This window comes from Natator depressus, chromosome 7 (assembly GCF_965152275.1).
Source record: "Natator depressus isolate rNatDep1 chromosome 7, rNatDep2.hap1, whole genome shotgun sequence".
Classification (NCBI taxonomy): Eukaryota; Metazoa; Chordata; order Testudines; family Cheloniidae; genus Natator; species Natator depressus.
The window spans coordinates 37,429,778-37,456,800 of NC_134240.1; the positions used below are offsets into that span (position 1 = coordinate 37,429,778).

Sequence of the window (27,023 nt, forward strand, 5' to 3'; positions counted from 1 at the left end):
GTCATGAGAAGGGGTAAATAACTCTTCCCTTTTTACTTTCCCTGAACCATTCATGATTTTATAGACTTCTATCGTATCATTTGTTTTCTAAGCTGAACAGGCCACGTCTTTTTAATCTCTCCTCACGGGGAAGCTGCTCCATAACCAGATAGTTTTTGTTGCCCTTTTTCCTTACTTTTTCCAGTTCTAATGTATCTTTTTTGAGATGTGGTGACCAGAACTGGCTTGCCTTTCCTGAGTGCTCTTTAGGTACCTTGATCATCGAGTGGCCGGACTGATTGTTTGGTATACTTCCTGCTTCTAATGTAATTAAAAAAAAATTGCTGTTAGTTTTCTGCGGGGCTGTTACCGAGGAGCACAAGTTGGAAAGGGTTTTATTTCCAAAAATCCAAACCTGATTAGATTTTAGAACAGTGTTAAAGACAAACATGCTCATGTGGACTTGCTTCTGTTAAACATAGCTCCCCTAAAAACAATACAAATAAACTATAAAAAGCAGGATCATGCCTCAGCTGAGAAGCATATTAAATGTTTAGGGAGAATTAATTAATTATGAAGATCTGTCATCCCACTAGAGCTGGATGGTTCCTCTCCATTTTTAGCGAGGAGTCCTGAAGGAAAGTAATGCTTTTTTATAGTTTATTGTGACTCTGGCTTCAGACGGACATATTTGTAGTACAATTTATGAAAAGGGGGCATTAAAAGTATAGTTGCACAATAGGCCTGTAAGCAAGTCTCTCCAAGTCAAAGAATTATTCCCCATAGCTAGTGAAGGAATGCAGGCTGTGCAATGGGAAAGAGCTCCCTCTTGTGTGTTAAGGTAATACAGAAGCTGAGAATAATACACAGAGCTGAAGAAGAGCTCTGTGTAAGTTTGAAATCTTGTTTCTTTTACCAGCAGAAGTTGGTCCATTAAAATATATTACCTCACCCATTCTTCCTCTCTAATAATACACAGACACACACAACCAAACCTGAGTTTAATTACGTGTGTGTGTGTGTGTGTGTGTGTGTGTGTGTGTGTGAGAGAGAGAGAGACAAGTGACAGAAGTACAAGGCATCTGAATATGAGACTGTACTAAAGAATGGATAGCCCAAAGACTATTGAGTACAAACATTTATCTTAGGTTTATTGTCCTTTAATGAACAAACCCATTTGCTGTGTTCGTGAGAGCAACAGCTTAAATAGTTTCAGGACTTTTAAAAAGCAGCGTCTGCTTGAACAGACAGAGCTAAAAGGAGAGAGAAGGCCATCCTGCAAAACTGAACTCAAAGGGATAAGCCACCAATTTATGCTGAGTGAGAACAGAAAGTGAAAATTATTCTTATTACACTTAAAGGAAACTGGGGAAAGCATCTATTGTTAATTATAACATTTTATATTTGCCCATCAATTTCATTTAGCATTTTGTTTCTCCTTAGTTATTGAAATAATACTAGATGTAAGACTGTCGCCTTATGTCATGCCAAAGCAATTGAAATTATTCTAGTTGACCTACTTCTGTACTGAGGCCTGTCTGCCAGGTTGAGGACAGAGACTTCTCAGGAGTATGACCTTGCCTGTGGGACTGTCTCTGAGGGTGTCCTGCTAGGAATGTTCTGAGAACGAGTCCTTTGCCCCCTAACCATTTAGCTTTGATCTCCCTGTTTGCAGGGACCACTGGGCCTTGTTTATGATTATGAAATTTACTAGTTATTTTATTTATAGTTCCAAGAACCATTGTGGTGATTAACATACAATAAATTATCCAATAATAAATAATATCAGGCCATGTACCTAGGTTCTTGCTCAGATTTTACTCTGTGTTTATTTGGACAAACTTACATTGATGTAAATGGAAGTTTGCCTGAATAAGATCCTCAAGATTTGCCCAATGCAGCCCATACACCTAAGAATCACCATGTTTAAAAAAAAAAAAAAAAGGGCATTTAAAATCTTTTAGTACAAGGCAGTTTTTATGCAACATTGATAGGTTGTTATACACGGTGTCTTTGTGGGCTGTGGACATGAAGCATTTGTCAGTGCTTAGAGTTGCTTACCCTAAAATAACTGACACACTCTCAGCTAGCCACAAGAAATGTTTATATAGATATCATTGTTAATAAATATTCAGCAAGCTGCATCTTCATTAGTTCCTGTTTGTCAGTGACTATAAATAAATAAGCAGAAGAGTTGGGCAATACTTTCCACTGTCACTTAACAATTACTCTGTCTGCTGGTGTACAGCCCAATGGACGTTTCAAAACAGATAATGATATAATTCTGTCCTGGTGGTCACAGAACCAGTTTATTTAAATTAGATAGTGAAAGATCACCTCTGTCTCCGAACAGTGGAGTTTGCCATACGGAGTCTGTGGCCGTGCATTAACTGTTCATTTGTTTTGATTTGCTGCTGTGGATTAGCAGTTTGTTAGTTCACTTTTGTCTAGTTCAAAGTGCACTAACAAACTGTTAATACACAGCAGCAGGTCCATGGAGTTGCTGTAACTGTAGCATGAAATCGTCTGTTTTTTACTGTGACTGTGCCATAAATTATGCAGAATTTTACCATGACAAAATTGTATCCATAAAAATAGAGTAATATTTGAACTACCATCAATATGCCTCTGTGCTAACTCAGTTCTATAAGACCATATCCACTGTTTTTAAACGTAACAAAGCCCAAGATATTGGGTTTTTATATTTGCACATACACTTATTATTTTCAATATTTTAAATAGAGTAGCTAAATGTCAAGCCAAGTTAAAATGCTTGGGATAAATCATACACTACATTTTATCAATGGAATATAGTTTTTAACATTTGGACTGAGCCACATCAAGTGCCTTTTTTTAAATAAGCTCCACTAGGATACTTGTGTAATTCTGTAGCCATCCTTGGTGGTCTAAGTGAGAGTTCAGGTGCAAGGTTGCCTCACAGACAGCAATGATGAAGGAAACAGATTGAATGTTCTGGAAAACTTAGTTTTAATTTGCCATATTAGCGCCTCGGAAGTGTTTCTGAGGATACAGAAGACTGATTTAATAGACCTGACTGAGAATCCGATTCCTGCACAGCAAGTGTTAAACAAACACAAACCCTCTGCTCTCAGTAAATGAAGCCATTTTGCTGGTGATTCCGCTGTTGTTTCTTACAGCAGTGCGGAAGGAAAGATTTAAGCAGTGAATGGAAGTAGACTGCTCCTATTCCCCCAGTTTGAGTCTAGCTGCCCTGGTGGAGGAAGAAATAGCTAGCTAAAATAAGCAATCTTTCATAGTTGAAAATATACCCACAGTAGCTTTGTGTCCAGAAGTGTTCAGATTTATTATCTAGGATGTGACTTCAACATATTTCCTGTTAGAAAAGATTATGAATTATTATACTGTTCAGAGGTCTAAACACCTCTTTATCCAAAAAAAATGATGAAGAATGGCTGATTATCAAGTGGGACTGATTGGCTTTTTGCCATAAGTGCCTTGCAGAGGTAGAGCATCTGTCGGACTTCTAGGCTTAATGTCCAACAGCCTCAAACTTGGGCTGGGATCTGAAAAGGAGGCTTCTTTTTTTCATGTAGTTCCACAAAGTGAACACAGGTAAAACAGCATTACTGAAACCTGATTTAAAGCCAGTTTTCTCCCTTCATCTGAGTGCACGCAGCATTACTAGCCTATACTCAAATCAAAGGGAAATTAAATACTTTGGAAAAGTGAGTATATCTAGAAACCTTTGTATAAGTAGCATTTTAGTTATTTAGTAATAGTGTATGTACATCAGGCACTCAATTTCATGTTTGCTGTAATATCACTTTTGTAATTTACCAATTTGTACTTGCACATTATCCTTTTTCATTAAACAGTAAATAACATCTGACCATCATGAAACATACAAACTACCACAAGATGTCACTATAACTTAAATAACTAAAAGCTGCTGTAGTACAGGAGAGGGATGACTATTTATCTGTAGCAGAGTTCTAGTCTTTAAAAATAAAAAAAAAGGCTTCCATCATTTATAAACGTTTTTTGCGGGCACAGCTTTAAATGATTGATGCAACATTCATTTTCCTCCCCCCCACTGTTTCTTACTGAGCTTCTAGAAAAAAGTCTAGATTGTTTGCTAACCGACAAACCTGGAAAGCATATGCCCCCTGCTTCTACTTCATTTGCGTTTGGGGCAGGAGTATGTCAAGCAAATTTTAATGGAAAGAGAACTTTACTCACTGTAGGCTACATCTTCAAAAGAACGCAGGCCCGGATACTGATTCTCCACTGATTTGCGCTTTGTGTAGGTATTTACTCCCACTTGTATATACTGAGTGGTAGCTCACAAAGTGCACGCAAACTTTCATGTTTAGGAAATTCAACAGAAAAGAGACATATGACATTTACTAATCTAGCCCACAGAAAATATAGTGAGCATATCTAAACTACAGCCTAAGGTTTTTGACAAGTTCCATTGAGTCATATTATGATGTAACCTGATGAAAGACTTCAAAAATGTAAATAGTTACAGACACAAACAGCAGAACCACGTTCAGATTCTTTCTACTGAAGCACACTGGAACAGCTTGAACCAAATCCTGAGCTATGGCTGAGGAGCCCATAATGCAGCTAAGGTGGCCTTTGCGTCCTTGATCATGGGTGAACTATGCCAGACTAGTACTCTGGCATAATTTAGAGCAGCCTGAAGGCTGAACTGAGTTGTGCTAGTGGCCAACAATCACAACATCCCATCAGGTAGGTATCAGAGGGATATTGAGAAGCATATTTACAGTGGCTCTGTGTCACCAGAAGATGCACATAAATCTGGAGTGATGCACATAAATCTTCCCACTTCTGCTTGCACCAGCTTTAGGCTGCCGGCTGTTCAATGCAAAGCAGCTGCACTGTACCTCAGAATTCTGCCCTTAATCTTAAATGTTATATTGAGAGTCAGAAATACAGCACAGGGTTTCTTTATAGATGGTACATAATTATTTTAGAGAAGTAAACAATGATTTTAAGAGGTTTCCAAACTTCTTAATGCCAAACTCCCCATCACAGTAGGTTGTTAAAAACAGGTTGGACAAACACCTGTCAGGGATGGTCTAGGTTTCCTTTGTCCTGCCTCTGTGATTATTGTTATTGCTGTTTACTACTATGGATATAATTACTCTAGACAGTTTTGCTCCAGTTTAGCAAGACTTCTACAGTTTAAGTACCAGTATCGGGATCATCTGTTACTCCTGTAGAACTCCTGTTTAACCTAGCCTTTAATTTGTATACTTATTTGGTGGGCTTTCCTTCCACTGATGAGGCAGAAAAATAAGTTCTTAATGCCTAAAGGCTAAACTCAGGTACCAGAGGGTGGAGAAAAAAGTAATGGTCTCCCTTGGCTGTGGAGATACTCAGTAGTTGTGACTACAGTCTGGATGCTGCAGTAGGTCTAATGGTTGAAGGTTTTTTGTAGAAGATCTGCCAACATTGGCCTTATTCCTCCCCAAGTCAGCCATTGCCATTACTCAAACTGTGTGTGGGGATGGACTAAGCGGAAAATGCTGTGGAGGTGGGGGTCCATCTCGCATGGACCTTTGTGTGGGCTCCCCACATCTTGTCTCCCCTGTTCAGCACAACTGTACTCAATTCTAGGTTTCCTTGTGCCTCCACAGATGGGTGCAGGATTTCCCCCCTATAAAATGAGATGTTCTTTATAAAGCTAAATCAAACTGTTGTAGTGTCAGACTGACATTCACATTCAAATTGATTAAAGCAAATTACCACCATCCTACTAAACATAAGCATATTACAATTTAAAATAATCATGACTGATAGAGGAAATCATGGTTCTGTGTTTCTACTGGAAACAGAACAGTACGGGAGTTTATTGTGTGGACTTGAGTAATGTACTTTTGCCATTTCTTCATAGACCCAATGTTAATTTGAGCATTGCCTTTTTCCAAACTTGTTCCACGACGGGTGGTCAAGTTCAGTTCAGTTATATCTCTCTAATAGTTATTGGAATGAAGAAGCTAGAGGAAATACTGAGCCCAGCTCCCTGGCACTCTTGAGCCAATCATATGTCATGTGAAGAATGAGGGATGGATAGTGAGGAGGTCATGAGAGTGATAGTGAAAATGAAAAGAAATTAAAAGAAGCAGGAGTTCTGTAAACCTGAGGGGGAGGTCTTGACCCAATTTCTATATCAATGTGCTGTACTTATTTTCAATACAGACGGGCTTATTTTGGGAGAAACATTTAAAAAAAAATTCTGAAAGGTTTGTTAAAGATTAAAACTTTTCTGGGCCCTACTATCCCTATTTCAAAGCAGTTAGATAAATGGCTGTTTCACTAGTGGGCTGTTGATCATACACTTAATTACTGTTGTTTCATGGCCTTTACTTTTAAAGGCCCAGTCAGGTCAGTATTAAGATGGTCTGGCCAGCTTCACTTATAGTGTGTTGGACTTTGTCAGCTTGTCTAAAATATGTTCTGAACCAGTTTAACATAATGTGTATGCTTTTTTCCCATTTCTTTAATGGCTGCGTATCATACAACAACAGTTTTGCCCTTTTGTTGATATCGTAACATGGCCTCAATAGAGTTGTATTGAGATTGTCTTGACATCTTCCCAGTAGAATCTTCATAGACTTGAACTCCCAGAAATGTACTCTCAGAATTTGCCATTGTAATGTGGCACTTGTGCATCTGCACTGAAATAATTTTATCATAACTCATTATCATACAATAGTTTGAGGGTTTGCATTAACACTACTTTTTTTACCATTTATCTTGGATTCAGAACCGGATCTACACAGATTTAAACTGATAAGCTTTCATAAAAAAGGAATCCTAAAAAAGTAGAAACATGGACAAATTGCTGAGGATGAATACAAAAGAATATCACAAGCATGTAGGAACAAAATCAGAAAGGCTAAGGCACAAAATGAGTTACACGTAGCAAGGGACATAAAAGGTAATAAGAAGAGGAAAGAAAGTGTAGGCCCTCTATTTATCAGGGAAGGAGAGTTAATAACTGATGATATCAAGAAAACTGAGGTGATTTAATGCTTTTATTAACATTTTGCTTCAGTCTTCATTAAAAAGGTAAATTATGACCACATACACAACACATCAATTCATATTAACAAGAGGGAACGAATGCAAACCAAAATAGGGTAAGAACAGGTTAAAGAATATTTAGATAACTTAGATATATTCAATATGGCAGAGCCTGATGAAATTCATCCTAGGGTACTTAAGGAACTAGCTGAAGCAATCTCAGAACCATCAGTAGTTATCTTGGAGAACTGTTCAAATAATCATGTGCAAAGTCTAGTTCTGCCAGTCTAGGTATTTGAGTACAGATCCTTTCTGCCAGCAGATGGGGAGAGACAAGAATGAACTTTTCAGTCATGACATCCCTATGCATCTGCTGTCTCAAAATTCTTAGCTGCTGTTGTCTCCACCAGATGGAGCAATTCCCTGGCTGGCTAGCTCATACAAATCTAGAAAAACCCCAAGATTTCTCAAGTGTTCAGCTGAGACTATTCAAAGAGCAAGAGGAAAAAGGAGGAAATTAGAAGACCGTTATTATCAGTAGTGTCGGTTAGAGTTTTTTTTCTTGCAGAAACTTTAAGTGAGAATGAAATTTTTCTTTGCCTTCATTGAAGTTTTCAGTGGAAAATTTGACTTTGCATTTAAAAACCATAAACAGAATTTTTTAAAAAGATGTTTGTGCCTCCTCTCCAATTTATATTTTTGAAAATTTCAAGGAAAACAGAGCCTTTTAAAAAAATAATAAAATTGTTAGTTGACAACAACTTTCTGTTGGAATAAAGTTTGGATAGAAACTTTTCCACCAGCCATAGGTTTCAGGATAATTCTGAGCACAAACTATTATAGCGAGGCCTTTCATAAGTCTTAGGGTTCTCACATCTGTGCATAGTGGAAGCTTTCCTCGAGGGAGGGGGGTTGTCACCAACATAGTTGACAGGAACAAAAATGGCAAATTCCACATCCTGCAACAAAGATCCTCGTGCATGCATCTAATTAATTACATTAATTATTGTAGCAAGAGCTTTAAGTACCAGATTTCTATAAAAGGAGACCTGTGGGGTATGCTCATTTTGGACCTACTTTTGAGTGTGAAATTGTGTGTACGTATAGGAACATACCCAATTTGAGTACAAAAGCAGCCAATTTGCTTACATGGCAGTAGTAATCACTTACAGAAACATTCCCACACGTTGGGCCTTTCTGAAATCTAGGCACAAATGCCCAATTGGTATACCATTATTTTCAGTCAGTGAGAGCATTTAATGCTCCATTTTTGAGTGGAGCGGGGAGGAAAGCTATCTGTTAATCTGACAAGCACTTTTTAAATTTATTCTGTCAATATAACATCTCTCTTTCGTGCTTTGGGCAATGCTTCTCAATTAGCCTGTTGTATTTTAATATATGGTTAGTTTGCTGGTCCTGAAAGAAACCATGTTTGGTACTAAAGCAGTGGTTCTCAAACTTTTGTACTGATGACCCCCTTCAAATAGCAAGTCTCTGAGTGTGACCCCCCCTCCCCCCCATAAATTAAAAACACTTTAACACCATTATAAATGCTGGATGCAAAGCGGGGTTTGGGGTGGAGGATGACAGCTCGCGACCCCCATGTAATAACCTCATGACCCCCTGAGGGGTCCTGACCCCCAGTTTGAGAACCCCTGTACTAAGGTGATTTTTTTCCCTCCATGACATTTTTTTTTAGGTGCCCTTTACAATTGGGCTTGAGTCATAGTAGTTGGAAATTCATTGTATGTGGTTGAAACAATTTGTGCTCAGTTTCTAGTGGCTATAATATAAATAGATGCTACACCACTTCTTTATGTGGGATGGTGGTGGGTTGTTTTTTTAAACAAAGTATGATGATATATTTGAAGAGCAAATTAGTCACTCTCCCTCAAGAACTGGTCTACTTGAGATGTACCACAAAGCTGTTTACCTGATGTGGGGCCTATTCAGAATTAAAAATAGACTTTTCAGCTAGGGTTGGTAACTCCCAACCTACAATCTGGGTCCATTTTATTACTTAAACAATCACCATTGGTCCTATCAGTATAGTTAGACAATGTCTTTCTCAACTGTTCATTTGGGCCTGATACTGAGAAATGCTGAGTACCTAAACCACCCACTGACCTCAACAGAATTTGCGGCTGCTTAAACCCTACCAGGATCAATCCCATTGACTATCACCTATGAGCTCATAAGAAATATTTGACATTTATGAAGCACTTTGCATCTTCAAAGCATAGCACAAATATGAATTAAACCTCGTCACACTCCCAAGAGTTAAGTAAGTAACATCCTCATTTTAATAGACAGTGACAAGGGGATGCAGAGGACTAGATCAACAAAGGGATTTAGGTGTCTAACTGTCACTTCAGGTGCCTAAGTCCAAAATTTGGATCCTTAAATCCCCTGCTCAGCCGCCACCTAATCCTGCAGGTGCCTAAATATCTGTTTCTGGGCATGAACACAGCTGCCTAAATTCTGACACCTGAGCACCAAGCTCACACTAAACCCCCAGTCAAACTGAGAATTGTCCTGGCTGCCTTTCTTGCCTGCAGGACCCAATCCAGTAGGCAAGCTTGGTGTACACCTGGATTGGGCCTCATACAAAATGCTGCTGCTGCTGCCTTAAAATCTTTAGCCCAGTGGTTAAAGCACTGACCCAGGATGTGGCAGACCCAGGTTCAAATCCCACCTCTGCGTGATGTGGAGCAGGGATTTGAATCCAGGACTGCTATCTCCTGGCAGAAGAAGGCACCTTCCGTGAGGTGCCTAATTTCCTCTGTTGGGCAGGTTTTAGGCTACACCCCTCTCCTTGGTATTGGCTAGTTTACACAGCTCCCTGCTCAGTGTGCTGGCTTTTGTGAATCCTATTCTTAGCATCTAACTCTCTCCATGCATTCATTGTATGGGGAACCTAGACACCTGACTCAGGGCCGTGGATTCCATTAGGTGGCTGGGTGTCTAAAGTGAGGTGATGCAATGCTGAATCTAACTCCCTTTTGTGGATCTAGCCCACAGAAGATAGGAGACTTAACCAAGGTCACAAAACAGATTTGTAGCACAGCCAGGATCAGAACTCAGAAACTCCTGTCCTCAAAGGATTAGACAATGTATGACAAATTGTATGCATTTCCATCCTTCTTATAACACTGTAAATTAACAATTCAGTCCAGACATCTGCTCACTGAAACAGTAAATACACTTCAGGTGCATTCCAGTTTTGAAATCACCAGTTATTCTCCTGGTTTGCATCATAATAAATTGATCACATGATCATGTCATTTACTTTGCACACATTGTAGTAGGTAGATGTCAATAATATCTCCTGCAATAACACAAGTTTTTATCAAGCACTCTTGCGTCCATCTTCAAATAAAGCCAAATGCTGTCTAAGGGCAGTGCCTCATAGGTTTATTATCTCCATGATATTTTTACATGAATATGACCTATTACAACATAATAAGGACCCCATTTTCTCTAATGACAACTCAGCTGAATAATACCAAATCCAGAGCTATCAGGATACTTAAATAGCTACAACCCTGCATGCAGAACTACATCACCAGAATACTTTTGATCCACACTGGTTAATTGTTGTTTCCAGAATGCCTTCTAAAATTTCTTGCTGGATGCCTTTGATGAGACTTTTTTGAATCCTTGTGGCTGTATCTGTATGTAACTTCTCTAGCCAAATCCTTTACTGCAAGTGAAATATTGTCCTTAAACTTACATATTAGGGCTGTTGATTAATCACAGTTAACTCACGCCATTAAAAAAATGAATCACGATTAATCCCAGCTTTATTCACACTGTCAGTAATAGAATACCAATTTAAATGTATTAAATATTTTTGGGTGTTTTTCTACATTTTCAAATATATTGATTTCAGTTACAACTTAGAATAAAAAGTGTACAGTGCTCACTTTATCCTATTATTTTTCATTACAAATGTTTGCACTGTAAAATGATAAAATAAATACCATTTTTCAATTCACCTCATACAAGTACTGTAGTGCATTCTTATTATTGTGAAAGTGCAACTTACAAATGTACAATTTTTTTTACATAACTGCACTGAAAAACAAAACAATTTAAAACTTCAGAGCCTACAAGTCCACTCAGTCTGACTTCTTGTTCAGCCAATTGCTAAGACAAACAAGTTTGTTTACATTTAAGGGAGATCATGCTGCCTGCTTCTTATTTACAATGTCACCTGAGAGTGAGAACAGGCGTTCGCAAGGCACTTTTGTAGCCAGCGTTGCAAGGTATTTATGTGCCAGATATGCTAAATGTTCGTATGCCCCTTCATGCTTTGGCCACCATTCCACATGACATGCTTCCATGCTGATGATGCTGGTTAAAAAAATAATGCATTAATTAAATTTGTGACTGAACTCCTTGGGGGAGAATTGTATGTCTCTTTCTCTGTTTTACCTGCATTCTGCCATATATTTCATGTTATAGCAGCTTATGTTGTTCATTTTAAGAACACTTTCAATGAAGATTTGACAAAACGCAAAGAAGTAACCAATGTGAAATTTCTAAAGATAGATACAGCACTCGACCCAAGGTTTAAGAATCTGAAGTGCCTTCCAAAATCTGAGAGGGATGAGGTGTGGAGCATGTTTTCAGCAGTCTTAAAAGAGCAACACTCTGATGCAGAAACTACAGAACTCGAATCACCCAAAAAGAAAATCAATCGTATGCTGGTGGCATCTGACTCAGATGAAAGTGAACATGCATTGATCCATTCTTCTTTGGATAGTTATCGAGCAGAACCCGTGATCAGCATGAACATGTCTTCTGGAATGGTGGTTGAAGCTTGAAGGGACATAAGAATCTTTAGCGCATCTGGCACATAAATATCTTGCGATGCCAGCTACAACAGTGCCATGTGAACGCCTTTTCTGACTTTCAGGTGAAATGGTAAACGAGAAGCGGGCAGCATTATCTCCCATAAGTTCAACTTTCATGATAAAGAGATTGCACTACAATACTTGTAATGGGCGAATTGAAAAATAATGTTTCTTTTGTTTCTTACAGTGCAAATATTTGTAATCAAAAATAAATATAAAGTGAGCACTGTACACTTTGTATTCTGTGTTGTAATTGAAATCAATATATTTGAAAATGTAGAAAACATCCAAAAACATTTAAATAAATGGTTTTCTATTATTGTTTAACAGCGTGATTAATCGCAATTAATGTTTTAAATCGCAATTACATATATTATCGTATTGTGTATTTAGAAAATAGAAGTTTCTTACCTGAGGCTGTTGAGTGGCAGTGGGTCTCTGAGGAGATGGTATAGGTGTTTTGGACAACATTTGGTTCATTTTGCTTACAACAAGATCAGTTATAAGTTGCCTATCTTCAACCTGATGTTCACCAATCAAAGGCATTGCACAGTCCATAACCTATAATATACAACATTTGATTAGCTAGGGAATGTAGCATTGCAGCAAACCCACTCCACATGTTTATCTGTAAATGTCAGGTCATCCACTGAGTTTGTTCTGCAAAAAGGAGAAAAATATGTAGAAATGGTCTAATTTTTGTGAGAGGAAAGGGAATTGAGCTTAAGTATCATCGTCCCCTTCCTGGAGATTGGAAGCCACTCTGTACGATCTGAGTTTGAGTTTCTGTGCTGTATTTGGGCTGTTTCTGAGCCCATTCATAGCTGGGGAATGCCACTCTCCATGGCATCATCCCTTTCCAATCCCAAGGCAATATACCCATGTGACTGCATGTTGACATTTCTTGGGGATGCCATGTGTGAGCACTCCATGGGAACATGGTTCCTGAGGGAACTACACCACTGCACATACTAAGGATTATAAAGAGGCACAAGGCTTCCCTGAGGAGGGCTTGAAACCTGAGATATTTCCCTGTGTATTCTGGGTTATTAAATGTTTTAAAGGGCTCTTTCCCCTGCATGGTTTGTGTGGCTCAAATCCTATCCCCTTAATGGAATATGTCTAGGGAAATGCTGAGTTGAAACTTGAATTTTCTGGCTTTTCTGTTAGACTTTGATCCCATAGTCCTTATTGGTTAATATAAAATCTGAAACAAGGCAATATGATGCCATTATTATTGATAGGGTGGTTTCTGAAAAGTGCTGTGTATGTTGTGCAGATCTTGTAGGGGTTTGCAGACTAAAGTATTTCCACAAATGCACTTTTTATCCTATAGGTACCTGATGTATTCTTCCTAAGGGGTGAATCCTGCCCTCCACTTTGCATGTGTGAAAGGCTTCCCCACTGCGGAATCATTGCAATTCAACTGCACAAAGGAGGAGGTCGAGATTATGAATCCTATATGGTGTGGAGCCCAACTCCTGCGAGTACTTGACCTGTGGCAACACACTGGGTGATTAAGGGTGGCACATGGACCAGATGAGAGAGTGGGAAAGCCAGAGGATCTACACTGTATGAGCTTCTGGTCCTTTGCCATTTTTGGAAGGAGTGGACTAGAGTGTCTGCAGAGACACTCTCAACCCAGCAGCCTGTATTAGCATAAGTGAAGAAGCTCTGCAAGATTCCTCCCCCATACCCCTCCTAGTGCCAAGCTCAGACACTGATGGTGGATGCTCAAGGAAAGATTGGGACCTAAATGAACTTACTATGTTCAGTTTAACAATGTTTTGTAAGGTTTTACTATGCTATCCAGCTGCTATTTCATACAATACAGATGCTAATAACATTACCTTTTAAACAACGTTTGGAGGCTTGCAAATTTTCAAATTGATTAGAAAAAATTGATTTTAAAAAAACTTGTGAATGAGACTGTTCAAAATATTAAATCTAATCACATTAATATGAAACAAGAGACTGTCACTATGTACAAATACTTTTATTCTCTCCCCCTACCCGCTCCACCCCCAAAATTAGGTAGAGAGTAGCATTGTTTATTTATAATTCAGATGCTACAAATTATTGATTTGGGGTCTTCAGGGCTACAAAGTCTCAAGGAGGCTGCAACCATTAAAAATCTTCCTCGGAGCTCAGAGGCTTGCTAAAACAACCTCAAATTAAACGAAATACAATTTACATTTCAAGCAGATGTTTTCTAAGAAAAGCATGAACGGTGTTCCACTCTTGGGTACACATGAATGGTATTGCAGAAATAGATGATATTTGCACTCTAGGGGCTCCTATAAGTTTTATATATTTTTCACATTAATACTTTTGAAGAGGTACATACTGTATACTTTTCAAACTTCCTTGTCACATTCCTGTGATGCATAAGTGGATAAATTATAACTGGAGAAATGAGGAAAACAGAATACTATATTTGTTTTAACTCAGTTTATTCTTGAGGTTCTTTCCTAGCACACAGCGTCTTTGAGGGAAAGCTACATGCAAGAACTGCATGTTATGATTTTTGCCAGAGAAAGTAACAGACAGTAAACCAAATCAAGTGCTTGATTCTGCTCTCACTTACCCTGGAGTAGATCAGGAGTAACTCCACTAAAGTTGGAGTTTCAATTCTGTGAGAGCAGAGACTAGCCTCACGATACTAGTGTATACACTGTTTTTAAACTTAGCACCCGACTCTCTCCTCCTGTATAAAACTGGGTGTAATAGAGTGGAGAATAAGGGCCCTTAATATACACTGGAATGTTTGTTAAAATCTGGGCTTCCATTCAGTATCACATTAATAATCACAGGCATCAACCTTCACTCTCAGCAGGTTATCACTTGAACACTATCATTATTTATAGTTGCATTGGAGTAGCACCTAAATGCACATTTAAAGTTATTTCCTCTGGCTTAGCATCATCTTCTTTGAGGTGGGAGGGGGAAAGGTTACTAGGCATGCACAAAACATTTGAAAATCTTGGTCAGAAATGACTACTGACTGAATTCCTGGATGCCCAATGTGAGGCACCTTTAAAAGGAGCCTGATTTTCAGTGGGTGGATGTAAGAACATAAGAATGGCCATACTGGGTCAGACCAAAGGTCCATCCAGCCCAGTATCCTGTCTACCGACAGTGGCCAATGCCAGGTGCCCCAGAGGGAGTGAACCTAACAGGTAATGATCAAGTGACCTCTCTCCTGCCATCCATCTCCACCCTCTGACAAACAGAGGCTAGGGACACCATTCCTTACCCATCCTGGCTAATAGCCATTAATGGACTTAACCTCCATGAATTTATCCCGTTCTCTTTTAAACCCTGTTATAGTCCTAGCCTTCACAACGTCCTCAGGCAAGGAGTTCCACAGGTTGACTGTGCGCTGAGTGAAGAAGAACTTCCTTTTATTTGTTTTAAACCTGCTGCCCATTAATTTCATTTGGTGGCCCCTAGTTCTTATATTATGGGAACAAGTAAATAACTTTTCCTTATCCACTTTCTCCACACCACTCATGACTTTATATACCTCTATCATATCCCCCCTTAGTCTCCTCTATTCCAAGCTGAAAAGTCCTAACTTCTTTAATCTCTCCTCATATGGGACCTGTTCCAAACCCCTAATCATTTTAGTTGCCCTTCTCTGAACCTTTTCTAATGCCAGTATATCTTTTCTGAGATGAGAAGACCACATCTGTACGCAGTATTCAAGATGTGGGCGTACCACAGATTTATATAAGGACAATAAGGTATTCTCCGTCTTATTCTCTATCCCTTTTTAAATGATTCCTAACATCCCATTAGCTTTTTTGACTGCCGCTGCATACTGCGTGGACGTCTTCAGAGAACTATCCACGATGACTCCAAGATCTTTCTCCTGATTAGCTGTAGCTAAATTATCCCCCATCATATTGTATGTATAGTTGGGGTTATTTTTTCCAATGTGCATTACTTTACATTTATCCACATTAAATTTCATTTGCCATTTTGTTGCCCCATCACTTAGTTTTGTGAGATCTTTTTGAAGTTCTTCACAGTCTGCTTTGGTCTTAACTATCTTGAGCAGTTTAGTATCATCTGCAAACTTTGCCACCTCACTGTTTACCCTGTTCTCCAGATCATTTATGAATAAGTTGAATAGGATTGACCCTAGGATTGACCCTTGGGGAACACCACTAGTTACCCCTCTCCATTCTGAAAATTTACCATTTATTCCTACCCTTTGTTCCCTGTCTTTTAACCAGTTCTCAATCCATGAAAGGATCTTCTCCCTTATCCCATGACAACTTAATTTACGTAAGAGCCTTTGGTGAGGGACCTTGTCAAAGGCTTTCTGGAAATCTAAGTACTGTATGTCCACTGGATCCCCCTTGTCCACATGTTTGTGCAGCACTTTCTAGCAATCAGTCTCCTTTAATATGCCCCTCAAGTTGGGCACCCCAAATCAGTAGTCACTTGAAAATGATGGCCCCTCTTTTTGAGTTATGTACTTAAGTTTCCTAATGCTTTTATCAACAATTAATTATAATCATTTTAAAAACTGCTTTAGATATCAACTATATTAATCCTCAGCATTCCCCAACCAGCCAGGAAAGTAGTCTCCCCATTTCATGGATAGGGAAAGAGAAAAATGGACAAATCCACCCTTGGTGTAAGTCCATCAACATCAAAAGAGTTGTAGCAGGAATGAATTTGGCCCAGAAAGGAGTAGCAATATGCTTAAAGCCACAAAGCTGGAGACTGGCAGAGTCAAGATTGGAACCCAGAGAGGTTCCTGGTTGTTAATTAGTTAACTTTTACACAGCTGGTATGCATGGGGATTTACAGGACACTTTCTATATAGACATTTCTATTTTGCTTATCAGTACACAAGGGAAAAGTATGGGTCTTGTGCTTACGGGGGAGAAATGGGAGTCTGGAGACCTTGGTCCTGTTGAGTAAATCAGTTAACTGAGCTGTGCCTCTGATTACCCATATGTAAAATGGAAATAACACTTACCTCATTGGGGTGTTGGGGGAGTAATTCCAATTAATATTTCTAAATTACTTTGAGGTGTTCAGATGGAAGATATAATTCAATTAAAGTCCTTCTGACAAAGAGTATATCACTAGACAACACTGTCTCTTAATCTTGTATTTAGCTTATATAGCTCTTCCTTGTAAAAACACAGAAAAATATCTTTCTTTTTCAAAGTGGTTAAAAAGGTGTTTTCCTTTTTTAAAATGAAAGATTCTTACACACATCCTAATATTAGGAAAATGACAGGTTATTAGCAACCTTCTGCCTAAAATAGATTTGTAACTTTATAGAGGGATTTTAGTTTTGGGTTATGATGGTTATGCTGCTGTTAAGATGACATTGAAATGACAGTGGTTAAATCAATTCCTATCTATGGCCTGATCCAAGGTCTTTTGAAGACAATGGGATTCTTTCCACTGGCTTCAGTGGGTCTTAGATAGGGGCCCCCTAGAACTTCTACTTTAAAAAAAAAAAAACCAACCAACTTTCAAAGTTGGGACAGAAATTCAGCAGGCATCCCAAAAGTTAAACAGAATGAGCTTTAGAGGGAAGCACTCGCAGGAGGGGAGGCAAAAATCTGGTGTGGAAATCCTGCAACAACCAAAAAAATGTAGGCAATAACTTGGAAACTATCTTTAATTTACTCAGTTCTGCCAACCTGTCTTAAAATTTATTTGGCTTTTGTGGTTTTCAGCCAGATGGCTGAATTACCCAAGGAAAAAAATCCCTTAAAGTATTCCTATACTTTTTGTCAGTAAAAAGAAAAACAAAATATTGTTCACCACAATGTTGGAGAGCCTGGGCAGTTCTAAAAGTGCTTATTTTTTTAACCTAAGAGACTTTGAAGCTCAGGAGCTATTACCCTGTCATATAAACCCCTGTCTGCAGTTTTTTTGTAGCCATGTTGGTCCCAGAACATGAGAGACACATGATGGGTGAGATAATATCTTTTATTGGACCACCTTCTGAAAAAGACAGGCTTTTGAACCACACAGAGCTCTTCTTCAAGTCTGGGAAAGGTAATGAGAGTGTCACAGCTAAATACAAGATTGAACAGAATGTTAAGCATAAGTTCACACCATGTTGCAAGAGACCATTCAAGATGAAGTGGGCAATTAACACCTCTGAAGTCACAGGAGAAAGGAGGGATACCAGATTGCAGATTGCTGTAAAGAGAAATGAAACCAGTGTCTCTGTTGAGGCCTGGTCTACTCAAGGAAATTAGGTCAGTATAACTACATTGTTCAAGGCTGTGAAAAAGCCACACCCTGGAATGATGCAATTAAACCAAGGTAAGCCCTGGTGTAGACAGCGCTACGCTGATGAAGAATTCTCCTGTTGACATAGGGTATGTCTACACTAGGAAATTAGGTCTATTTTATAGAAGTCGATTGCGTATGTCCACACTAAGCGCATTAAGTCGGCGGAGTGCATCCTCACTACTGTGGCTAGCATCAACTTACGGAGCGGTGCAATGTTGGTAGCTATCCCACAGTTCCCGCACTCTCCGCCGCCTATTGGAATTCTGGGTTAAGCTCCCAATGCCTGATAGGGAAAAAACATTGTCGCGTGTGGTTTTGGATACATGTCGTCAGTCACCCCTCCCTCCATGAAAGCAACGGCAGACAATCGTTTCGTGCCTTTTTTCTGTGCAGACGCCATACCACGGCAAACATGGAGCCCGCTCAGCTCAGCTCACCTTCACCGCTGCTGTTGTGTCCTGGGTGCTGCTGTCAGCAGACGGTGCAGTACGACTGCTAACCGTCGTCATCCACCGCTTCCGTGGCAACTCTGCTCTCCTGCTCTTGTAAATGAGCTCAGTCTCAATAGCAAATTTCTCCATGTTGTCGTCATCCACAGCTTCCACTGCAACTCTGCTCTCCTGGTGCCATGAATCCACCTCGCAGGTCCTCTTGTCGTTCTGTATAAATATCTATTCTCGTGGCATCCGTTGTCATCCACCCTTTCCGCTGCAACTCTGCTGTCCTGCAGATGCCATACCACCACAAGCATGGAGCCCGCTCAGCTCACCGCCACTGTTGTGAGGATTGTAAACACCTCGCGCATTATCCTGGAGTATATGCAGAACTGGGCTAAGAGACGCCAGCACGAGGACTATTTTGATGAGGACATGGACACAGACATTTCTGAAAGCACAGGCTGTGGCAACTGGGACATCATGGTGGCAGTGGGGCTGGTTGATACAGTGGAATGCCGATTCTGGGCCCGGAAAACAAGCACAGACTGGTGGGACTGCATATCTGGGATGATTCACAGTGGCTGCGAAACTTTCACATGCAAAAGGCCACTTTCCTGGAATTCTGTGAGTTGCTTTCCCCCGCCCTGAAGCACAGGAATACCAAGATGAGAGCTGCCCTGACAGTTGAGAAGCGAGTGGCGATAGCCCTATGGAAGCTTGCTAAGCCTGACTGCTACCAGTCAGTCGGGAATAAATTTGGAGTGGGCAAATCTACCGTGGGGGGTTCTGTGATGCAATCACTGATGTTCTGTTATCAAGGGTAGTGACTCTGGGAAACGTGCAAGTCATAGTGGATGGCTTTGCTGCAATGGTTTTCCCTAACTGCGGTGGGGCGATAGACGGAACGCATATCCCTGTCTTGGCACTGGACCACCTTGCCAACCAGTACGTAAACCGCAAGGGGTACTTCTCAATGGTGCTGCAGGCACTGGTGGATCACAAGGGACGTTTCACCGACACCAACGTGGGATGGCCGGGAAAGGTGCATGACGCTCGCATCCTTAGGAACTCCAGGCTGTTCAAGCAGCTGCGAGAAGGGACTTACTTCCCAGACCAGAAAATTACCGTTGGGGATGTTGAAATGCCAATAGTTATCCTTGGTGACCCTGCCTATCCCTTGCTCCCTTGGCTCATGAAGCCATATACAGGCAGCCTGGACAGTAGTAAGGAGCAGTTCAACTATAGGCTGAGCAAGTGAAGAATAGTGGTAGAATGTGCCTTTGGACGTTTAAAAGCTCGATGGCGCTGTTTACTGACTAGGTTAGACCCCAGCGCAACCAACATTTCCATTGTTATTGCTGCTTGCTGTGTGCTCCATAATATCTGTGAGAGTAAGGGGGAGATGTTTATGGCGGGGTGGGAGGTTGAGGCAAATCGCCTGGCGTCCGATTTTGAGCAGCCAGACACCAAGGCAATTAGAAGAGCGCAGCAAGGCGTGCTGCGTATCAGAGAGGCTTTGAAAAGCAGTTTCATGACTGGCCAGGCTTCGGTGTGACAGTTGTGTTTCTCCTTCCTGCAAACCGGCCCCCTTTGTTGATTTTAATTCCCTGTAAGCCAAACACCCTCCCCACTTTGAAATAAAGTAACTATTGTTTTGAAACCATGCATTCATTCTTTATTAATTAAAAAAAAAGGGAGATAATTGACAAGATAGCCTGGGTGGGGTGGGGGTGGAGGGAAGGACAAGGCCACATTGTTTATTGTAGCCACACTACAAATAAAACTGTTTGAATGACAGCCTTCTGTTGCTTGGGCCATCCTCTGGAGTGCAGTGGCTGGGTACCTGGAGCCTCCCCCACTGCGTTCTTGGGCGTCTGGGTGAGGAGGCTATGGAACTTGGGGAAGAGGTCAGGTGGTTGTACAATGGATGCAGCGGGGGGTCTGTGCTCTTGTTGGCTTTCCTGCAGCTGCACCAGACACTTCATCATGTCCGTTTGCTCCCCCATTAGCCTTAGCATTGCCTCCTGCCTCTGCGCTTCACACTCACTTAATGCTTTCCTAGCCTCTAACATTGAATGCCTCCATGCATTCAGCTGTGCCCTATCAGTGCGGGAGGACTGCATGAGCTTGGAAAACATGTCATGGCAAGTGCGTTTTTTTTGGCCTTCTAATCTGCGATAACCTCAGGGACAGAGATGATAGGGGGAGCCTAGAAACATTTGCACCTGGGGGGAGATAAAAAGGGAGAGTACAATTTAAGATGAAACATTTCTGAGAACAAAAGGGAGACTCTTTTGCAGTGATTCAAGCAATTCATAGCAGACAGCACATGTGCTTTAGGTACAAGGTCACATTTTGCCTTGAGCGCCTGTCAGTATGGTGACACATCACACATGGCTGGGCAACAGAATTTGGTTTCCATGCAGCCATGGTAAGGCAAAGGGTACGCAGGGTTGGCTTCTTATGCATAATATGTGGGAATGTTTTCAAACTGCAGCGCCCTCCTTTCCCATAGCAAGCAATGGGTTGGGTTTCACATTTAAAAGGAGGGGCTGCGGTTTTCGGGTGGAAGTGCAGCACACACCTCCCCCCACCCCACCGCGTGGCTATTCTCCGGGATGATCCCTTTTAGCCAAGCGCAAACAGCCCGGCATGAACGGGGTCCTTTCACTGTTCCCTTACAAAAATTCCCCTATTTCAACCAGGTGACCATGAATGATATCACTCTCCTGAGGCTAACACAGAAAGATATAGACTGAATGTTGCTTGACTGCGACCAAAACCCAGGACCATTCACTGCCATGCTTTGTGCTGCAATGATTCCAGAATACTTTCAGAGTATCTCCAGGAGAGGTTCATGGAGATGTCCCTGGAGGATTCCCGCTCCATCCCCAGACATGTGAACAGACTTTTCCAGTAGCTGTAATGGCCGTGAATGCATCCCAATTCTTCAGGGAAAATCAAACACTAAACACTATTTCTTTTAAACCCTGTACTGTAGTTACAAATGTGCACTCACCAGAGGTGCCTTCTCCAGCTTCAGTGTTGGGGATCCCACCTTTGGAGGGTATTGGCTCCAGGGTGATGAAAAGGTCCTGGCTGCAGGGGAGAACGGATTCACCGCTTGCAGGGCCAGCTCCAGCTTTTTTGCTGCCCCAAGAGGCGAAGGGGGGAAAAAAAAAGAAAACCGAGCCTGGTTAAGTTGCCGCTGAAGTGCCACTGAAGAGGAAGAGAGGGACTGCAGGGCCCACCGAATTGCTGCTGAAGACCCAGACGTGCCGCCCCGATGATGGATGGAATGCCGCCCCTTTCTATTGGCTGCCCCAGGCACCTGCTTCCTTCGCTGGTGCCTGGAGCCGGCCCTGACCGCTTGCCTGCTGCGCATTCTCCTCCTCTTCCTCATCCACAAAATCCTCCTCCCTGTTGTGAGTGAGACTCCCCCCTTGCAGGTGTCCACGGACAGTGGTAGGGTAGTGGTAGGGTCCCTTCCTAGTATGACATGCAGCTAATCATAGATGTGGCATGTATGGGGCTCTGACCTGGAGCGACCATTTGCCTCCTTTGTCTTTTGGTAGGCTTGCCTCAGCTCCTTAACTTTCACGCGGCACTGCTGTGTGTCCCTGTTGTAGCCTCTCTCCACCATGCCCTGTGAGATTTTGGCAAATATATTTGCATTTCTTCTTTTTGACTGGAATTCTGCCTGCACAGATGCTTCTCCCCATACAGCAATCAGATCCAGTGTCTCCCTTTCGGTCCATGCTGAAGCTTGTTTGCGATTCTGGGGGGACTGCATAGTCACCTGTGCTGCTGAGTCTGCCACGCTGACCAAACAGGAATGAAATTCAAAAGTTCCCGGGGCTTTTCCTGGGTACCTGGTTAGTGCATCGGAGTTCAAAGTGCTGTCGAGAGCGGTCACAAGGGAGCACTCTGGGATAGCTCCTGAAGAACAATACTGTCAATTTGCATCCACACTACCCCAAATTCAACCCAGCAAGGTCGATTTTAGCACAACTCCCCTCACCGGGGAGGAGGACAGAAGTTGATTTTAAGAGCCCTTTAAGTCAACGGAACGGGGTTGGTTGTGTGGATGCAGTCATTTTAAAATCGACCTAACGTGGCTAAATTCGACCTAACCCCGTAGTGTAGACCAGGCCTGAGAGGTGGTAAGTCGATGCTAACCACAGTAGTGAGGACGCACTCCGCCGACTTAATGTGCACGCCGCCAACTTAATGCGCTTAGTGCGGACATACGCAATCGAATGAATAAAATCAATTTCTAAAAATCAACTTCTATAAAATTGACCTAATTTCGTAATGTAGACATACCCTCAGGGAGATGGGTTACCTATACAGATGCGAGAAGCTCTCCCGTTGGTGTAGGTAGTATGCACCGCTGCAGTGTTTTAAGTGAAGACGAGCCCTTAGTCTGTGATTTTTAGTATCTAGCAAAGTTATGAATTTAGGCTTTCAGGCACCAGGCTAGTCTTCTGAAGGTGCTGTGCAGGTTTCCTTTGAGGATGAAGATTGACAGGTCATATATGGAGCGATCATTTTGTGAAAAGTGTGCACTCCCAGGTTAAGAGGGTGTTTTTGTCTTTTATCGCTTTTCTGCGTGAGTACATTTGAGAGTGTAGTGATTGCCTATCTGGTTTCACCAACATAATGGTTGTTGGGGCATTTGATAACTGGATGAAGTACACCACACGTTGTGATAGGCTTGTGCAGGCCCCCTGGATCTTGAAAAGTGTGTTGTAGACACTACACATCTCCACCACATCATCAACTTATCAAGACTACCCCTAATGGGAGCTGAATTAGCTGTACTCTCCAAGGGTGTGAATTTCCCCACCACAGAACCAGATACCATACTAACATACTAGAAGAATTCTTTTGCTGACTCTGCCTCAAAGAATTCTTTCACAACAAAGATGACACCACCCACAACTACCAAGTCCCCACAGATAGTCATAAGAAAAAAGAATCATCTGACTGATCATCTGACCTACGCCGCCCCCCACCCCCGCAACCCAAGGAGAAAACCATACACTTGGTGATTATGTTGATTGCTTCAGGAAAAAAAATACTGTGAAATCCTTAACAAACATCACATCCACCACAATCTCTAGCTTGGTGTAGCTCAAAAGCTTGTCTCTTTCACCAACAGAAGTTGGTCCAATAAAAGCTATTACCTCACCCACCTTGTGTCTCTCATTTACATTCTTGTCTAGTGACATTTTGTAAAAAAAAATTTTTTTTTACACAATGGAGCATAGTGGCTCTTTCTGAACCACTATCAAATCCTAACTCAACTCTTCACATCATCATGAACATTTTCATGAATGAACCCGAGCACCAAAGCCTCCACTGAACATTTAAGTTTTTTTAAATTCAAAATAAGGTTTAATCTTAGTCAACATCACTTTGTTTTATAGCTTGAAATACAAGTTTAATCATGTACAATATTGTACAAACATTTTTCTAACAATTTAAATATATTGAACCCTATTTTTTTTACTGGTGCAAAGTTATCACTATCTGCATCTGGGTGGGTGTTAGTCTACTGGATGGGTGTAAATGACTACATGGTCACTTCCATCCAGACTCTGTGTACCTCAGAAAGGGATTCTACCTCCTACAAAAGTCACATGAGTCAAGAGGTACTACTGATGCTGAATCTGAGAACATGTGACTGTAAGAAAGAGTCCTGAAAGACACATCATCATACTCCCTGCAGACACTGTTGTTCTCCTCAGGAGATGCTGGGAGTGCTGATGTTGAGGGCCTGGTGTGAGCAATGACCTCAATACAAAAAGTGCTGACTGTTCTGAAACACCCTAACTCCACCAATACAGGATGAGAGGATTGCCGCAAAGCTGGTACGGTTGATTTTGTGACAGCCTCATAGAGCAATTGACCATTTAGTAGAGGTCTGCAATTGCCATCCCATATTTCACACCAAGAGCATCAATGCAAAATTGGGAGGTCAGTATACAGAGCTGTCAGGAGTTGGGGCTTCAACAAAGGTACCACTGTGGAACTGCTAGACATTTTCCTAATGCCCCAATATCTTGTGCAGTGGTTTAGCTTCAGGCAGTGAGCTGGATATCAGCATCACCGACTTAAAGTGCCAAAGCCCTGAACAAATTGAGGCACTAAAAATCTATGGAGCCATCAGCTTCACTGTTAACTGTCCAGGATGCTTCATTAGTGAAGATGCCCTGCTGGACTTGATGGGGAAGAGGTAGATCTGCATCCACCCAGACAGTAATAGCTCTGAGTCCTGGCATTCAGCACCCTGGACCATCTGTAGCTTCAAGAGTTTGCCCTTTGAAGCACTCCTGGCTGGCCTCTGGCTAGAATTACAGGAGCTTCCATGCTGTGTCCTCAAAGAAGGTTTGGACAAATTCTCCACATTTCTTCTGTGTTTCAGGTGACATCTGTAAGCATAGCTGGCACTGTTGCACATTGAGGCTGAATTCAAAGAGGATAACATAACAAACATGGCCATGTGTCTTGGACATTGTTCTGCCACATAGGTGGGACTGAAGCTGTTGAAAGGCATTTCTCATTAGATGCCTTACTTAAAGTAATAGTGGAAAATAAATAGATCTGGTGTCTCAAAGGAAGCGCTGAATGAACAGCCAAACAAGTGCTGAGTCAAGAGAAGTGCACAGATGTAATGCACTGACGGTCCCAACAGACTTGACACCAGTGTGCTGAGAACAAACTGGCAAAAAGAGAGAACAGGGATCAAAGCATCAGAAAAAGGGGACAGCCACCAAGATCTGGGATGCCGGTGTAGCAGAGTGAGCACTGAAGAGATGAGGCAAACAGATGCGTAAGCCCCCACACATGAGCCAAAAGCCCCAATAATTTAATATTTGTATGGGACCTGACTGGAAAGTAAGAGATGGCAAATGACACTCAGCGAGCTTTCCTAGAATCTGGAAGGCAGGAAATTGAAGAAGCGCTGTCTCCTGCAGGGAACTGACTGGAAGGGAATGTACAGAGAGCAGCATTTATATCCTGCATTGGGTGGCATGTGGCACTTAGTGGAGGGACTGGCTTCTGCTCTGCCTTACTACTGCTGCCTTCAAGGCTTAAAAAAACCCTTAAGTGTGAGAGTAATTCTGGCACACTCGAGCTAAGAAGCAAGTAATCCTTCACAGAAGGTATCTGTAGAGAACATAGAGTATATTTTTCTTCCTAATAAAATAGTTAATATGACTTATCTGGGCCAAGTGGTGTTCTGTACAAATGTACTTTAAGAATTAAGATGCTCTATATAATGTTCTACTAAAACTTTAAAAACTTAATGACTAACAGAAAAATTCAGACAATTCCTCCACAATAGAGGGCTTGACAAAGTTTAAACACACACAAAGCATCCTGTTTATAACTAGTCTGCTTGCAATATGTAGTGGTTTTTAAAATAATATTTAAACACAGATCCAAGTATTTCTTCACTACCTCATAGAGCTACTATTTAAAGTCTTAGAGTTTTCATAAAAAATGTTTCACAGAAGAAGACATCTGTAATTTATAAAGTGTAATGTGTTACTTTTGCAGATGTCAATAGAATCATGTTCTGCGGAGTCATCGTGAATAATGGTCGTAAAACTCTTGTCAATTTTAACTTTTGCTCATATGTACTATAGTAACTGATTCCATAAGATGTATTTCTCTTAGCACATGATAACAATCTTCTGAAGAACAGTTAACAGCTCTGTGACCTACTTTTTAAGATATGAAGGAGAATAAATGCATAGCAATAGTCACAGGAACAGCAGCACCACCAATGAATTCATAAATGTTTAGAACCACTAAGTCCATGTGAGGTGTAGAGCTCTTGTGTTGTATAATGAAAGTGGTATGTAGAATCACTAGGCCAGACAATCCCCTCTGCCTGTGTGTGTGGAGGTGACTTAAAATACTCAGATCTTGGGTATGAGGCTGGAGCTGGTTAGAAAGGGGGAATAAATGTCACTTCCATGATGTTCTTGCTACTACTTCTTCCCACTCTGCAGAAGCACCTCTGTAGGTGCATTGTGGGCTGGAGTTCCATATGTGGAGAAGGCATGAGCAAGGGCCTCCATAGCATTATCCCTCTCAAGTCAGAAATGTTGTATTTGCTCTCCTTGTTCTGAGAACACCTTATGAAGTGGGAATGGGGGCAGTAGGCAGTTGGAGCCTCTGCCATGGTGAGTATCAGGAGCTGCAAAGGGATCCACAGCTGCTGAAGGGAAGTCACCCTGGGGCTGCTGTTGCTGAAGGATGTTCCTCCATTAAAGAATCTGCTTTCAGCGAAGGAGCAGCAAGAGCTGCCAACAAGAGAATCATGTGAAGAGCCAGGCCAAGTTGGGCCACGGAAAAAAGGAGTGGTGGAGATAAAGAAGTGGTGGGAGGCAGGAGTGTGGATCTTGCATTTGGG

The 27,023-nt window shown here is 41.4% G+C and overlaps 1 protein-coding gene across 1 annotated transcript in view; it reads right to left on the reverse strand.

Moving 5' to 3' along the window:
- Window positions 1-27,023, reverse strand: part of SYN2 (synapsin II) — a 400,357-nt gene that overhangs the window by 14,579 nt on the left and 358,755 nt on the right. The window contains exon 10 of the mRNA XM_074958155.1: window positions 12,288-12,437. Within this exon, the coding sequence (XP_074814256.1) occupies window positions 12,288-12,437 (150 nt within the window). The remainder of the gene's footprint in view (window positions 1-12,287; window positions 12,438-27,023) is intronic.